At 36.2% G+C, this 16,118-nt stretch overlaps 1 protein-coding gene across 1 annotated transcript in view; it reads right to left on the bottom strand.

Moving 5' to 3' along the window:
* Nucleotides 1-306: 306 nt before the first annotated feature.
* MAPKAPK2 (MAPK activated protein kinase 2) overlaps nucleotides 307-16,118 on the bottom strand; it is an 83,502-nt gene continuing 67,690 nt past the window's right edge. The window contains exons 2-10 of the mRNA XM_039320071.1: nucleotides 14,704-14,843; nucleotides 12,048-12,112; nucleotides 8,194-8,273; nucleotides 7,241-7,367; nucleotides 4,862-4,937; nucleotides 3,742-3,866; nucleotides 2,894-2,979; nucleotides 2,728-2,808; nucleotides 307-2,189 (exon numbers count right to left, since the gene is read on the bottom strand). Coding sequence (XP_039176005.1) covers nucleotides 2,046-2,189; nucleotides 2,728-2,808; nucleotides 2,894-2,979; nucleotides 3,742-3,866; nucleotides 4,862-4,937; nucleotides 7,241-7,367; nucleotides 8,194-8,273; nucleotides 12,048-12,112; nucleotides 14,704-14,843 — 924 coding nt within the window. The 3' untranslated portion in view covers nucleotides 307-2,045. The remainder of the gene's footprint in view (nucleotides 2,190-2,727; nucleotides 2,809-2,893; nucleotides 2,980-3,741; nucleotides 3,867-4,861; nucleotides 4,938-7,240; nucleotides 7,368-8,193; nucleotides 8,274-12,047; nucleotides 12,113-14,703; nucleotides 14,844-16,118) is intronic.

Here is a 16,118-nt window from a genome sequence, read left to right as displayed (position 1 = left end):
CAAAACCAACAATGTGTCTGTGACTATTGAAGGACAGACCACCAAAATCCTTTGCTATTCTGTCGAATGAGACCCAGGCTCTTATCTGGGAAACTCACAAGAGATGACAGGATTTTCTTTTAAATAGGCATGGCTGGAACTAGAGGTACAGGAGCTGTGCTGGAAACTTTTATATGTGCAAAAGCATGCAAATATGTTGATAATAATAAAGCTTCTTCTCAGGTGGCATGTGATTCTCATAGCAGAAATCTTCCAGTCAGTCTGGTGTGCAAGGCAACAATTAACACACATAAACACAAAAGCAAACACTGATGTATTAGGTGTCTTTAATCCAAAATGAGGGAAAGCAGGAAAGCAGGCTAAATCTTTTTGTTAGCAATAAGACACCAAAACAAACTGAACATTTTTTTACAAATTAAAATTCCTTACAGTGTCTAAAATGTCACTAAAAACTAAAGTTTTCTTTTCAAATGTAAAGGAAAGCAAGTATGTGTGCTTAAAAAAGAAAATAAAATACCAATAAAACAAATGTGGTAAAAGATATCCATTCACGGTAGGATATATTGGGGGGAGGGAATAGAAAAATTGACCATCAGGAAAATGAGGCAAACTTGTATACAAAGATTTTCCCCTCCATGAAATATTTGTAAGAATCAGAAGAACTCTCAATTTTAAATAAATGTGCCCAAGAAAAAAAAAAGATACCAGATGAAGTTTACAAACCTTGTAGATACATCCCATCTTATTCAAAATAAAATTGTGACCCTTTGGTTTTCTAAACAGAACTCACACCATCATCATCATCACATATTTGTGCCATATGGCCAACTACTACCTACAAAAGTTCAGGTATTCATCCAACAAAAAAGCTAATTTTTGTTGTATTTCTCTTTTTACATCATTATGGCAGGGGCAGACTCCACCCTACATGAACCTGAAGCTTCCATGTGATCCCTTTCTCAAATGTAAGTAGACAGTCCCAAGAGTTGTGGGTTCCTAGTAATTTTCTCTTGTGTGTGTGTGTGTGTTTCGGAAAAAAGGGGCCACCATGAGCAGCTACAAAATGCAACAGCATGAGATATTTTAAAATAGATTCAGTTTAACACTGAATGAGATGATGGTGGAAACTGGGCAACAAGACATATTTGGTATACTGCTCCAGGATCAGTTAATGAAAGAGATCAATTAACCAGCAAGCATCTTCTTTCTGTCATGCCACCTAAATACCCTGAGATCATAATTGACTTCTGAGATCCCACCATTATCCCTCAGAAATTCAAGTTAAATTACAACAAAGTGGGGACTTCCTCCTTCTACTAACCATCCTACTACAGCATTATATATGATCTACTAAATCACAAGCAAAGGGGAAATAATCCTGTGCATACCAGTGAGTGACAGAAAGAGAGAAGGCTTCCAGTTTAAGAGGGTATCTTACACTGGGACATTTGATGAATAACTTTTAAGATTACAAACTGAAGTCTTTACAAGGTGCAAGAACAAACAGAACAGTTCTTATTAAATGAAGACCAAAAAAATCAACAATGCCTTTGCTTCAAATGGCATTTCTTCAATGGCCCAGAAGCTCTTTTGAAACAAACCAAAAGCCTTTATCTTTAAACAAAACAAAACACCATAATACTTTGCACAGGACTCTGTTGGGATTTCAACTCTACAGTAATTTTAAAAATATATATATATATATTATTAACCCTTATAAGGTTATCACAGAAATTTCAGTGTTTCTGGGGGACAGGGGATTACCAGGGGAGATTTTACCAATAAAAATCCAATTATCAGAATATTTTTCCTATTGGACCATAAAAAAAATTAAAAATAATAACAGGTTGTAGTTGTACAGCAGCTGTCTCCTGCCTCATCCTAGAAATGTCAGAAACATGAAGGGCAGCTAGAACAAGTAACTAGTCTGATATAAAGAACTGAATTCCACATGTTTGATAGGACAATCTTGTTTCCAATTTGTTTTAAAAATATATAGGTATCATTATTGCTTTCACAACCATGAGCCTGGCTCTACTGAATTCTCAGTGAGGGAGAACTGCAGTTTCAGAAGTGTTTGCTTTCTTCCGCCTCTTCATGAGCAATGGGTTAGAGGAGTCTTCAATTTTCTTTATTTTAATCTGTTCATAATCTACCCTCATAGTGGCCAAGGCACTTGTCATCTCCTCCTAAATTGGGAGTAGAGGAAACAAAATTGCAGGAGATTAACAACAGACAAATGAAGCCACAGCAAATTTAGAAAAGGTGCTAGAGGTCTCATAAAAATAAATCAGCTTGCATTCACCTCTCTAGAAATTCCCACTCTATCTTTTGGGGCCGCACATGCAAAACTGCAATTTTCAGTGTTGGCTTTTTAGAATATTATTGCCTGTGTTTCAAATTAAATATCTTCAAATAACTTTTACCTGCCTTTCCCTGCTATATTTTATACTAACTGTACAGCAAGATACAGGTTAAATTCTCAATAATAGCTGGTACCAAACATTTACAAAAATGTGGGTCTTCTGCAGATTCAGCCTGGACCTCTTTGATCAATCTTTTAGCAGATTAAAATTTTTCTAGTATAAGACTGAAATACACGGGGGAGGAGGGAATCCTTCATTTTGTGCTTTGTCTATGCATACTCTTTATCATTACAGCATATGGATATAAATAAATTTAATAATAATAAATAAAATATATGACATGTAGAATGTAGGAACTTACCTTAACATCCTCCCAAAGGTCTTTCTCTTCTTTCAAAACTCTACTAGTATGCAGAGGTGTCTGCGGCACTTGCATTGATTGCTATGGAGAGAAAAGAAAGAGAAAATTAGTATATTCTCAAATGTTCCTAGATTAGACAGCAAATAAACAACAACTGAGCTCTTACCATGATCCATGGATGATTCATGAACTCTGTTATAGTCATCCGCTGGGTAGGATCTGTTTTCAGCAAATTTCGAATCAGTTGTTTAACTGAAGGAAGAAATCACCAGATATATCAATACAATGTGCATTATGTTTTCTCATACGCATGATGTGATGATGGTGAGGGCAAAATTTTCTCCTTTAGTCCAAGAGATATAGCGCTGCAACTTCATTTCCACTGCTCTCAAGCTGGTCTAACTAAGCATGTCAGCACAGTAAATCTAGTATAATCCAATTCCCCCAAATGTGGAATCTTCCAGATATGATCTTGAACTTCCATTATCTTTTCCAAATCACTGGCCGAAAATAATGAGAATTACAATCTAACACATCTGGAAAGGCCATGACAGTATATTTTGTCAACATGTGAAATGACTTTCATTAAAGAATGTATTGAAAACACTATAGCGAGTGCTGAAAATTACAGATATATGAAAAAAGATAGTGGAACTTTTAAAGTCTGCTTTCTTAAAAAAGAACTTTTAAAGTCTGCTTTCTTATGAAATTCAAAACGCTTCTAGTAATACATGCTTCTCCAGCGATTCTACATAGCAGAAGCTGAAGAGAAATCTACCAACATCTCTTCTTCATTTAAGAATAGAGTATATGAACTCACAAAACAGTTCTCTGGCCAGGTTGTGGAATAACTTTAAGTTTTCAAACATAGAAAATTATACAGTTTCTTCTAAGACCCTTTATTCTTTTCTTATTCATATTTAAGTATGGGTTTGAAACCCATTAATCTCACTCATTTTTTTTCTGTTTGTTTTCCAAAACAAAACAATAGTTGAAGTTCATAATAACATTTACCTTCTTCTGATACTTCAGACCATTCTGGGTTTGGAAATTCATATTGACCCATCCTGATCCTTTTCTTCATCCCTGGAGAAATCGCCAAACCATGGTTCGAATAAAAAGGAGGGTAGCCACACAGTCTACACAAAATAGAGAAAGAAATTATTTTGCATTAGGTATTTTGCATTAGTCACTTTCTAAGGCAGTCCTACATAATATCTAACTGTGAAATCACTAGAGTGTGAATTACTATGGTACAGTCATTCCTTCCAAGGGTTACTCATATAATGTTTGATGAGAGAGGGTGTATATACTAAGTTCTCATGAAAGAAAAGAGCAAAGTGTCTTACCCCTCATGACCTCAAGACTACACTTAGAAGAAGGGAGGCAATGATATTAATCACTAGAGGAGCAGGAATGAGCTTTAATAATATACCGCTCCTTAATTTAGTAATCCTGAAAAAGATTATGCTGGGAAGATTAAATTCAAGAATAAATTCCCATAGGCACTCTCTTTACCAGCACTATCATGTTTCCAGTAGCTTGTTAGACACTGGTTTTTCAGCTACCTCCCTTCTGAGACAGGACTCTCAACTGTCATCACGTAACTTTGAACAAACATTAAGTGAACGCTCATAACTCAGGGATTACCTATATTTTAGCATTTTCATATATGAACTTTAATTCAAATGCTGCCTTGGTGACTAGCGAAAAATATCAACCAATATGATATAAAACTGCTTAGAGATTTAAATGTCAAGATTAGCTTTTGGAATAAAGCTTTTAAACATTGCTGATACCCTTGTACCCATGAATCACTGTTTTCTAGAATGGAATATATAAGCAATAATACCAAGACATGCAATCTTTCCATTCTATTTTATAATTAGGCTCTATCACTATTTCCATTTTGACAGCCTGCTCACCTCTCCCTGCCCGCAAATAAGCTGAGCTTGTAAGCATATTCTGTGCATCACCTTTAGTGCTTACTGAAAATTATCTTGAACTGCATAACCGATTTTAAAAAGTTGATGTACTAAAGGGCCTGTTTATAGGTTCAATAAAATGAAGAATATAGAGAACAGAAAATTCAAAGTAATTCCCAAGCAGAGTGCAAGCAAGCCAAGCTACTTACAAGATATACATGATGACACCAAGGGACCACATATCACAGGATTTGTCATATTTCTCTGGGCCTAGTACTTCTGGAGCTGAAGGAGAAGAGAAACAGAGATTTAACTGAATGTGAGTCTCTATTCTGCTGTGCCTCCAAGCAACATTGAGGCAACATTTGAGAAGCAGAGAAGATAGAGACCAGAGAGATGTATCACAAGGAAGCAGCTGTTATACTGCATGGATGGTAATTATTTTTTCATCTACCAAATGTGAATAAGCACTTCTGCTTTGGTACCTTAAAACAGTTCCCTGGCATGATGAGTAAATTCCTCCTCACAATAGAGAAGAGGGATGAGGTGGAAAGTCAAATATCAAAGGCGAAGGGATGGAAGGCTCTAAAGAACTTTCTATAACCAGAGTATCTCAGTAACTTTCACCATCTTACTATAGCTGATGCTAAAGAACAAGAAAGGAGGTAGGAACATTGGAGAAAGGAATGTCTCAGTCCTTTACTTCCTCATGTGAGAGGATTTTTTTTTTCCCTTGCCATCCATAGTTCTGAAAACTAGACACAAGCTCAAATCATCCATTTTGTTGAGACAATCAACAATCAGCAGAAAATGACTACTTAACACAGCAATAGACAACCAGGCTATGTTTTAAGAAAAGATGTATGCTAATTCTGAAGAAAAGGCTGACATTATTAAGCCATTATGGCAGGTAAAAAGAGCAAAGTATGACATGGCAGGAAAATTAATGAAAGACATCTTTTATTTTAACAAGAGTATAGTATTCAGGCTATTACAAAACAACAAATTGTCCCTTCATTTAGGAACTTATTACCCCTGGCACTGTGCCTGGAAAACCCTTGCTTCAGTATTTGCAATTTGGACACAATTTATCGGCACAAACTATCAGTTCAGTTCTCAGTTCCTGGGAAAGCTGACCTCACTGAGAGTGACTGAAAAATACAATTTTAAAATTTGCCAGCAAAAGACCATTAAGGTCACAAAAATGATTTAAAAGTTGCATAAGTCATTTTGAAACTGAACTGGATGTCACTTTGCATACATTCTTTTAAACTAAATCAACAAGATGATTAAGATATTCCACATAATTTGTATATACAGGCATTTTTTTTTTATTTATAGTTTTAGAAACTTAACTTTTTTTTCCTTAAGAAAGCAAGCTTATTTTAATTGGAGATTGCAAAGTAGGATTTCTACATACTACTCTTATTGGGAAGCAAAAATTTAAAAAATAATTAAATAGTCTTCCTAGGTAGAATAAACTAATTCTGGATATTCTTCTGGATATTCCAACAAATCTGCTTCATATCTGCACAAACAATTCATGTTGAAAACAGAAATGCAAATATCGTAAGTATATTTGTTCACCCAATCAACTATTGGCAAAACTAGATAGATTAAATCTACTGATGGATTGTTTTTCCCATTTTTGCAGGAAAAAGGAAATATTTGGATTTTGATTAGCACACTGATAATCTGATTCCAAAATTAAGGTGTACCCAGAATAAATAAGGAAGTACAGCATGGCAATAGTCAGATTTGATTTCATTCTGCTCACATTTAGATATGCTGAAATTAAAACTAAAGAGTATTATTTAACTTTTACTAATATTAATACATTCCATATATTTAATATGTTTATGTTTATAATGCCCTGGCAACTTTTGAAGCAGCTACTTCCAGAATTTTCAAGGCATGCAGAGATACTTTGCTGCCATCCAACAATTATCTGGAGATTTACAACCCAAATTTAGTAACCTTAGAAATAATGCATCAGATCCTATGAAGTGCTGCCTACCATTCTTGAAATTTTGATTCTTGTTCCATCCCAGCTATTTTCAGCATTCAAGAGCAATATGCATGTCCTTCACTTGAACTTTACCATCACTGTCTCTCTAAAGATACAAGATAGTCCTCAAATTATAACCATTCATTTAGTGACTGCGGAGTTACAATGGGGCTGGAAAAAGTGACTTATGACCATTTTTCACACTTATGACTGTGGCAGCCTCTCCATCGTCACAAGATCAAAATTTGAATGTTTGGCAACTGGCTCATATTTATGATGGTTGCAGTGTCCCAGGGTCATGTGATCACCTTTTGCGACCTTCTAAGAAGCAAAGTCAACGGGGAAGCCAGAGTCACTTAACAACCATGCTATTAACTTAACAACTGCAGTGATTCACTTAACAACTGTGTCAAGAAAGACTGGGGCAAAACTCGCTTAATAACTGTCTTGCTTAGCAACAGAAATTTTGTGCTCAGTTGTGGTCATATGTTGAGCATTATTTATAATGGCAGAAGCCTGTAAGATGCAACCTCAAAAGAGGATTATGTTCCCAAATTAACCATATAGTAAGGTTACTTACCCACATAGTATGGTGTGTAGCATGGTGTAGCTAGAGAGTTATGTGTTGTGGTTTCTTTAGCAAAACCAAAGTCTGTAAGTTTTAATATAGCATTAGGCCTTTTTGAGGTATATAGAAGGTTTTCTGGCTACAAGACATAAAAAGATAAAGTCCTTAATCAAAAGCTATCATAGGTTAAAAAAAAAAAAGAGCCCACCACATAAAATCATGTAATGCTATTTTCCTCTGTAATTTCATTCAAAATAATACCTATGATTTATTTATGTAATAATTTTATAGATCACCTCATATGCATGACTAAATCTGTAGTTGATTTCAGATCCTCTAAATCAACCCTTAAATTGTTCTTACTCTGTTTTACTCTGTTTATAACTGTTAGCCAACCAGCTAACATTATAAATAGAGTAAAATAAATAACAACTATTTTTAAAAGAAACTTCATTTATATACTGTACACTCACAGTGAAGAGGCCAGCCCTCATCAGCTGTTTAGCCATATCATAACTTAAAAACCATTTAAATTAAGAAAAATAAGAACAATCAGTAAATGAAAACAGCAAGATTATAAATGAAAAACAGAAGATGATAGCGCAATAGCAAGCAAAAATATTGGGAGCAAGCTAAAATAATTCAATTATTAAAAGGGCTGAAGAAAGGATTTTGCCTGATCCTACAAAGACATGAAATTAAGGTAGATATGTCCTTCAAAAGACAATGCTGTATAAACAGAGTGTCACTGATAAAAAAAACCCAACCATGGTTGTAACCTGTTCATCATGCAAAGAGCCCCTTATCATCTGCCATTAATTATTCAGTTTAAAACAAAAAAAAAATCACATAGTTGAAGCATACTGCATTAGATAAAGCCTCCTTTTGCTTGTGGGGATAAATATATTTAAGAAAAAGCTTTGGAAATTATCAGTTATATTGCATATGTCTAAGATAATACATACCTTAACATCCCGGTGTGCGATATTGATAGAATGTAAATACTGGATGGCTTCTCCAATACTTTTCATTATTTCAGAAGCCTCTGAAGGAGAGGAGAGAGAGGTAGGGAGGGGGAGAGAGAGGGGTAGGGAGAGAGAGAGAGAGAGAGGGAGGGAGGGAGGGAGGGAGGGAGGGAGAGAGAGAGAGAGAGAGTGAGAGAGAGAGAGAGAAATTATTCTCAGTAACTAAACAGGCAAAAAATTCATATCCCAATTAAAAATCACAAGGACATTGCATTTCTCTTATTAGGTTAAGATTTAGAGCATAATCAAATGTAACATGGCTACAACTTGAAAACTGTGCATTTATACTATATTTCTCTCTTCCCTTTTATAACATGGTTCTTCTTTCCTAATATTAAAAAATTACTTGTTTCCTAACTGTTGTTCACATCATAGGCTGGGATAGACTGCCTATCCCTAGTCTATGAGATTTGACCATGTCAAATTTAAGGCACTAATTTAGAGGATCTGAAATCAATGAGAGATTTATATCTCATATAATACCATCCCATAGCTTACGTCTTCGATTCTATTTTAGGATACCAACCGTGGTGTTCAAGCTGGAAAACTATTGTATGTTCAGCATTTGTCCAGAATCTCAATAATAATTATTTTTTTTAAAAAAAATCTAGTTTGAAATAATTAAGCTGAAAGTTCTTACATCGCATAGGTGAAGATGATGTTAAGGGAGACTTTGATGGACATTACTGGAGGAATGGAGTTGTTTTAAAAAAAAAGTCACTGACATTGCTATCTGTAAATAGGAGGGCACAATTCCAGACTAATGAAGGAGGGAATCTGAGGGAAATGGGCTTTTAAGAAATATGAAGAAATATGTAATATAAATATAAATACGGTTCTGTGAGGAAAGTGCTGTAGTTAGTACTTAGAATGCAGTATTGCAGGCTAATTCTGCCAACTGCTAGAGTTCGATTCTCACTGACTCAAAGTTGATTTAGCCTTCCATCCTTCCAAGGTTGGTTAAATGAGGACCCAGATTGTTGGGGGCAATATGCTGACTCTGTAAACTGCTTAGAGAGGTCTGTAAAGCACTGGGAAGTGGTATATAAGTCTACGTCCTATTGGTATTGCTATTGTTATTCATTGTCAACACCAGCTTCAAGCAACAGAACGACAAACTTTACCTCAAGCACCACCAAAAAGACTACATCAAATATATTATATAGCAGGAAATCTAGATACAGATTATCAAAAAGACCATGTATTACTGATGTAATTATTGATGTAGATAGCTGTAAGATGTCACCTGGAGAATATACAGGATAATATTTATATAAGAAGCAGGTACGGTACTTAACTAATATGAAAAAAATCTGAGGAAATGTAAGAATAGATAAAAGATATAGTACTGTAAAAAAATACTGAAAATATTCATACAATTTCAAAGAGAAAATAATCCAAGTAACTTTTAGATCAAAGGATCAAGACAGAGGATTAAAGCCTGAAACCAAAGGAACACAGAATAGTTGAAAGCAAAACTTTAACATCAAACAAGAAAAGCCAAGCCAAAAAAAAAATCTACTTATATATATTTCTTAATGGAAAGTATATATATTTAAAGTAGGATTTTCAAGAGTGATGACAAATGAGAAGCCATAGAGAAAAAGACTATAGGGAAATGTTTTATGGATGAGATTATAGAATAACAAAAATGAGCCTCTCTCTGAGGGAGATGGGTGGTTAAGAAATATGAAATTAAGAAAGAAAGAAAGAAAGAAAGAAAGAAAGAAAGAAAGAAAGAAAGAAAGAAAGAAAGAAAGAAAGAAAGAAAGAAAGACAGACTGACTGACTTATGGAGAGAGGAGATTTCAGTACAGTCCCCACCAGAAAACAGACAATGGACTGTCAAATGCGAAAACATCAGGTGCAAATGAAACCTACTGGAAAAATAACAGTTAAACTCTATGCCAACAAATGTGGAACAAAATTGTGTGGCCCTGAGATTGGGAAAAAATATGTGTGTGTGTGTCTGTGTGTGTCTGTGTGTGTGTGTGTGTGTAAAGAGAGAGAAAGAGAAAGAGAACAGAGACAAATGTCCAATGAAGAGAAGTTTCACACAAGGCAGTGGGAAAGATAGTTAAAAAATTGATAATGAAAAATAATTTGAAGAGATTATTTTTGTTGTTTTTATCATGCTAGAATGTGGAATATACTAAAGCTGCTGGGTGGGTCCAAACACCTGATTATTACAATGAATGGAAAGCTGATTACAGGAACTGAATCTGAAGAAACAGTGTAATTCAGAGTAAAAAGGATATGAAACAAGGATTTATATTGTCACCATATATTTTTAAGTGCTACACTTTTGGAAAGGGTAATTGCTGGAATCAAACTGGAGGCTAAAACTCTTAACAGTCTGAGATGTGCAGAAAATATTTTATTAGCAGAAATTTAAAAAGACTAAAAAGACCTCATTATGAAAGTAAAAGTGTACAGTAAAAACAGATCTATGTTAAGTATTTAAAAAGTGCTGTCAACAGGCATGCTCAATGAACTTACTGTTGGTGGTCAAGAAGTGAAGTAGATAGTTTTGTTTTCTTGGATTTAGATAAAGATGGGCAGAGCACTGGAGAGGTAAAGAGGAGATTAGTGCTATGGAGGAGGGACATAATAAACAGACAAAAACATGAAGGATTAGAATATGTCCATGATAATAAAGATCAGAATAGTTAATGTAATGTGTTTTCCAATGATAATGGAAAGCTGGGACACTGAAAAAGAACAAGAGAAGGAAGATAGATTGTGAAATTAGGAAAGTTACAAAAGAGTGCCATGGACAGCAGAAAGAATCAATCAACCAACCTAAAATATTTACAGACTGACCACTCCTTTGAAAAGGTTATTATTATTATTATTATTATTAGTAGTAGTAGTAGTAGTAGTAGTAGTAATGGTAGTAGTAGTATATGGCATTGTTACATTAGCCAGGAAATTACAATGCTAATGCAGAATAGTAGTTTGGCTACCAATTTACTAACTTTGCTGGGGTACATGCTTGTGCGCTTCCCAAGATGCGCCACAGGAGGGCGAGCTAGCTTCGCATCTGAAAGAAAGACAAGCTGCTCTTCCTGCAATGTCATGCAAAGCCCCTTCCCTCCATAAAGGCCGTTGCAACTAGGAAGGTTCAGAGCCGGCAAGAATCTGAATGCCTGTACAAAGCACCATCTCATTTCCTCAGCCAAGTGCATCTATTCACTCTGAACATGCTTTTGAACTACAGGTAGGCAGAAGTTGAGGCAAGTGATGGGAGTTCACCCCGCCACACAGTGCTAAGGCTCGAACCTGGAGTAAAGAGCACCTCCAGGATCATTAAGCCACTGAGCCACTGTGCCTCCTTTGAAAAAATGATCAGCGAGCAAAAGGTCTTATATTTTAAGCTAGAAAAAGCAACTAGGCTGGCAAAGTTAAGGGAACTAGAAAAAGGGAAAGATTATGGGTGAGGTGGATAGACAGGATCAAAGACATTGTGGGAAAGTTACTGGAAAAACTATGGTGTTATCTCTAGAGACAAATTGAAATAGTGGATATTTGTCACCCTATCACCTAGAGTCTGGGCTGGATTCAGTAGCTAGCTAGCTATTGATGCGTTACGAGTTGAGAAAAATAAAGAACACAGTAGATTTAGTTTATCCAAGCCTGTTTGAAATAATTGTTTAGAAACCTCTTGAAAGAATTAGATTAGGTACATTTTGCAAGAAGTCTTAGGACTTTTTTCAATAGTACCCTATGCTAAAGGGTAACAGAGTATGGACATTTGTATTAAGCTTGAAGAAATCTACTCTATCCCTTCATACCTCTTTCTGTGAAAGCTTGGTCTCCTCTATCTTGAATTCGACTGAAGAGTTCCCCTCCATCCAAGCTGAAATTCATAAACAAATGTTACGATAACAATTGCTCTCTCAACTCAAAACTATAAACACATTTCTATCACCTCTGAGCCTCAAGTACTCAGATCTTCAGAATATTGTCCCTTCTAAGTAAATTGGGGGTTACAGTAGATTGGCTGAGTACACTGATGCACTAAACCAGCAATGTGCGACTTGGCAAATTTAAGACTTATTGACTTCAGCTTCCAGAATTCTCCAGCCACAACATGAATCAGCCACAAATATGAATCATAAAATATAATTTTCAAACTATAGTGGCTGAAATCAGGCATTCCTGCTAAGCAAAATCAAACTATAAAATCTTGCAGTACATAAATATGTGAACTCAGTTACTGTCTCAATATTCAGACAATTGTGTTCATTAGTTAAAGAAAAACAACAGAGTTATATATCAAGTTAGACTGACACATCACCCAGCAGAAGTGATGCAGTCCACCAAAAAACAAACCCCACTATAATAAATAGGGGGTATTAAAGGTGGCACAAGATCATTATTGTCTCAACAGTAAATATGTTAATTTTCCTGATAAAATGAAAGCATATATAAATGCCAGTGTTAAGGAATGGATCAGTAATGCAGCAATTACAAAGATTAAAACATATAACCACTGAGAATATATTTTACAACATAATCACTCCTATAACCAAGAAATTGATTCCTGCCCACATTTGAGGCCTCAGGACCAGGCATAGGGCCATATCTTTAAGGACTTGCATCCTTAATAAACCTGTCAAGAAAACTGCTTACTGCATTAAGATCCATCCTGGGATGTAAATTTGGTACTTGAAAAGGCATCTATGATTTTTTGTTGTTGTTAATTGCCGAAGTCGTGTCTGACCCATCGCAACCCCTCTACGATTTACAACCTCCAAAAGAAAAAATGAAAAAATTGCTCATTTTAAGCAGTTTTCTCTTAAATGTTGCAGCTATTGGAAGGTCAGATGATCCAGTTACTAAGATAGATAGTGGCCAACAGCATCCAAAGGTGCCACAGGATTATTGGAAGTAGAAATATTTTTGAAAGACCAGCAGCAAGGTAGAATTCAGTCTACAAGTGTGCTAAGTTGGGATAGAAGGTTATATATTCTGATAGTGACTCTGCATTCACAAAACCAGCACAAGTAGATTATATATAGAATTTCTGTTACCTTAAACATTATTTTTCAAGCAAGGTGCTTTATTTTTGACACAATTCATTTTCTCGATAATGGGATTTGCAAGTATGAACAACCTTCAGGACACCTATTTACAGGTTGACAATTCCCTAAAAATCTCCCACACCCATGCACAGAAATTAAGTTTTTTTAAAAAAAAAAACTTTCACTGAAATGGATGGATGCTTTAAAACCTAATTGCCCTTCAAGAGAGATATCTGGGAAATTATAGTGGCATGGAAAAAAAGGGAGTAAATGACTACTTTCCCAACTATGATTTCCCTGCTCAAAAGTGATTACTAGCCCTTTTAAAAAAAAGTCTACACTGGAGGCACATTTTTTTGCTTTGTATTTTAAAGTCTAACTGGTGCAAGAAGGGCAAGAAAAGTGATGGCAAGGGCCACAACTTCTCCCCATACCAAACATTCCCCACTTTTGCTTTAGAGAAAATTCCTGGGGGGGGGGAGAAATCCTGTAGCTCTCTCTACAAAGTCTGCATATTTCAGTGATGCACTTGTGTCAACCATTCCATTTGGATGGAGAGACTTAAGAATCTCTTCCACTGCTTAAAAACTGGGCAGAAGCATTTCTCACTGAGAGTGGATGGCGGTCAAAATTCTCGCTCTCTTCAGCCCACACTTGCTCTCATACTCTCTTGCACAAACCTGTCTGCCTTCCCGGCTTTGCCCAATGACCAGATGAGGCTAGGCACAGAGGAAAAGATAAAAGACCCACAATCTGTGTAGAGGTATGTAGAATGGAGCTAGCACTTCACTGCAGCCAGCATGGGCAAGTAGAAAATGAAAGAAGAAAACCCTGCTAAATCATTCCATATCCTCTTACCCCTGTCCTCCTCTTCCAGATCTTACTATACCACCCATTCCCTCTTCCTCTTTCAGCTACAGGCTGCTTATTTGCCTAAACTGCAATATGCTGAAGTTTAAAATGATATATCCTATTTCAAAAAACAATTCTTACTTTTAGATTTAAATAATGACTTAAATTAGATTGGATGGTTTATTTTACCTTGAGTATGAGATGGGACGACCTTTAGAAATTGCCCAAAAAATTCAGCTGGTCCAAAAAGTTGCAAAAGTGCTAACATGGTCCCTTAGCAATGAATATGTTATCTGGCCCTTGAAAGATAGAATTTGACTTCTGTTATCTTTATGAGCCTGATTCAGCAAGTTGACGTTAGCTATGTAGCCCTGAATGGCCAAGGCTAAATAATAAGAAAAACCATATTCTTCCTATTGAGCTATGCTGTTTACAAAGCCTTTATCTTACATACTTTGTTTTGGCATAAGACAAATGGAATTAAATAGAAAAACATCTCCATGGGGAGAGGGGACAGCACTATGACTCTAGATTTCCACTCCCCCACCACCACCAATAAATTGACACTCACCATTCCATAACTATCAGGAGACATTTTCGACCCTGGTAAAGATTTTCATAAACATCCATGATCTTCACAATATGGGGGCACTGAGATGCTCTCCAGTGGAGTTCAACTTCCCTTCGAGCTTTTGGACAGTCTTGCAACATCTAGAAAGGACAATAGAAGAAAGAATGATTTCTCCCTTAATTTGGGAAGCACAGCTCAACATTGATCACTAACCATAGGATATTGCAGATTAGAATCTCAATTCCTTTACCAATTGGGAACTAGATTTCACATAGTCTACCACAGTGTTTCCCAAACTTGACAATTTTAAGGCATGAGGACTTCAACTCCCAGAATTCCACAGCCAGCGTTGCTGGCTGTGGAATTCTGGGAGTTGAAGTCCACATGCCTTAAAATTGTCAAGTTTGGGAAACACTGGTCTACCATAATAATACATTCATTAAAAATGAATGATTTACTATTTTATATATCTGCCACTTCCAAGTACTTCCTTTGGACTCCTGGGATAGGGTGATTTTTTTTTTTTTAGTTTGTTCTTTGGTTTGGGGGTATTACAGATTTTAAGGACCTTTCCTAAATCCATATCCTGGATAGATATTTCTCATTTTGTGGTAAGTTGACACAATCAAAACCTTCAAAATCACTTTAAGGGCTTCACAAAAAGAAACTAACTTAGGAAACATTTGGAGCCCTTTAAAAAGGTCTCAGTTCATAATAAAGCAACCACATGCGCCCTCTAGTGGTAGACAATTATAGCCTATAGACTCTGGTTATGTTGTAATAGTAAAGAAGCGGTTGTGTTAGATTTCTCAGTTGGCAGCAAAGAGCTGGAGTACTCTGAATGTCTTTGCTGCCTTCTAGTGTTGCCCAGATTTCTGCAATTCATGCCATTTTTATAACTAAAATAACAGAAAATAAAATCAGCTCAACAAGAATAAACATGGCCAGATATGAAAAGAGGTCAGGCTCCTGCAGCTTTGTCATACAAATTAATCCTGGTGAAATTCCTAATCGTAATTCTAAATCAGAGTCTTCTGTGATTAGTTTAATTTGTACCAAGCACAGAAAAATTAAGGCTCTCTCTGCATGCATTCCTCTAAGACAGGCATGTCAAACTCGCGATGTCACACAACATATCGTGACTTTTTCCTCATTGCTGGCAATGGGGTGGGCGCAGTTTCAGCGTGACGCATCCAGCCCGCGAGCCGGCAGTTTGACATGCCTGCTCTAAGAAGAAAGGGGAAAGGAGGAAGCCAGAGTGCAAGGGATGACTTTATAGCTTGATACTAGATCATCAGTGTGAATTTGGTGTAGTGACTAAGACAGTGGTGGTGAATCTACGGCACGCGTGCCAGAGGTGGCACTCGGAACCTTCTCTGTGGGCACATGTGCCGTTGCCCCAGCCTTGCCTCCCC

This window comes from Crotalus tigris, unplaced genomic scaffold (assembly GCF_016545835.1).
Source record: "Crotalus tigris isolate CLP2741 ecotype Arizona unplaced genomic scaffold, ASM1654583v1 scf7180000023618.1514416, whole genome shotgun sequence".
NCBI lineage: Eukaryota > Metazoa > Chordata > Lepidosauria > Squamata > Viperidae > Crotalus > Crotalus tigris.
Note: the sequence above shows the minus strand (reverse complement) of the source record. Positions and strands in the feature narration are given on the sequence as shown.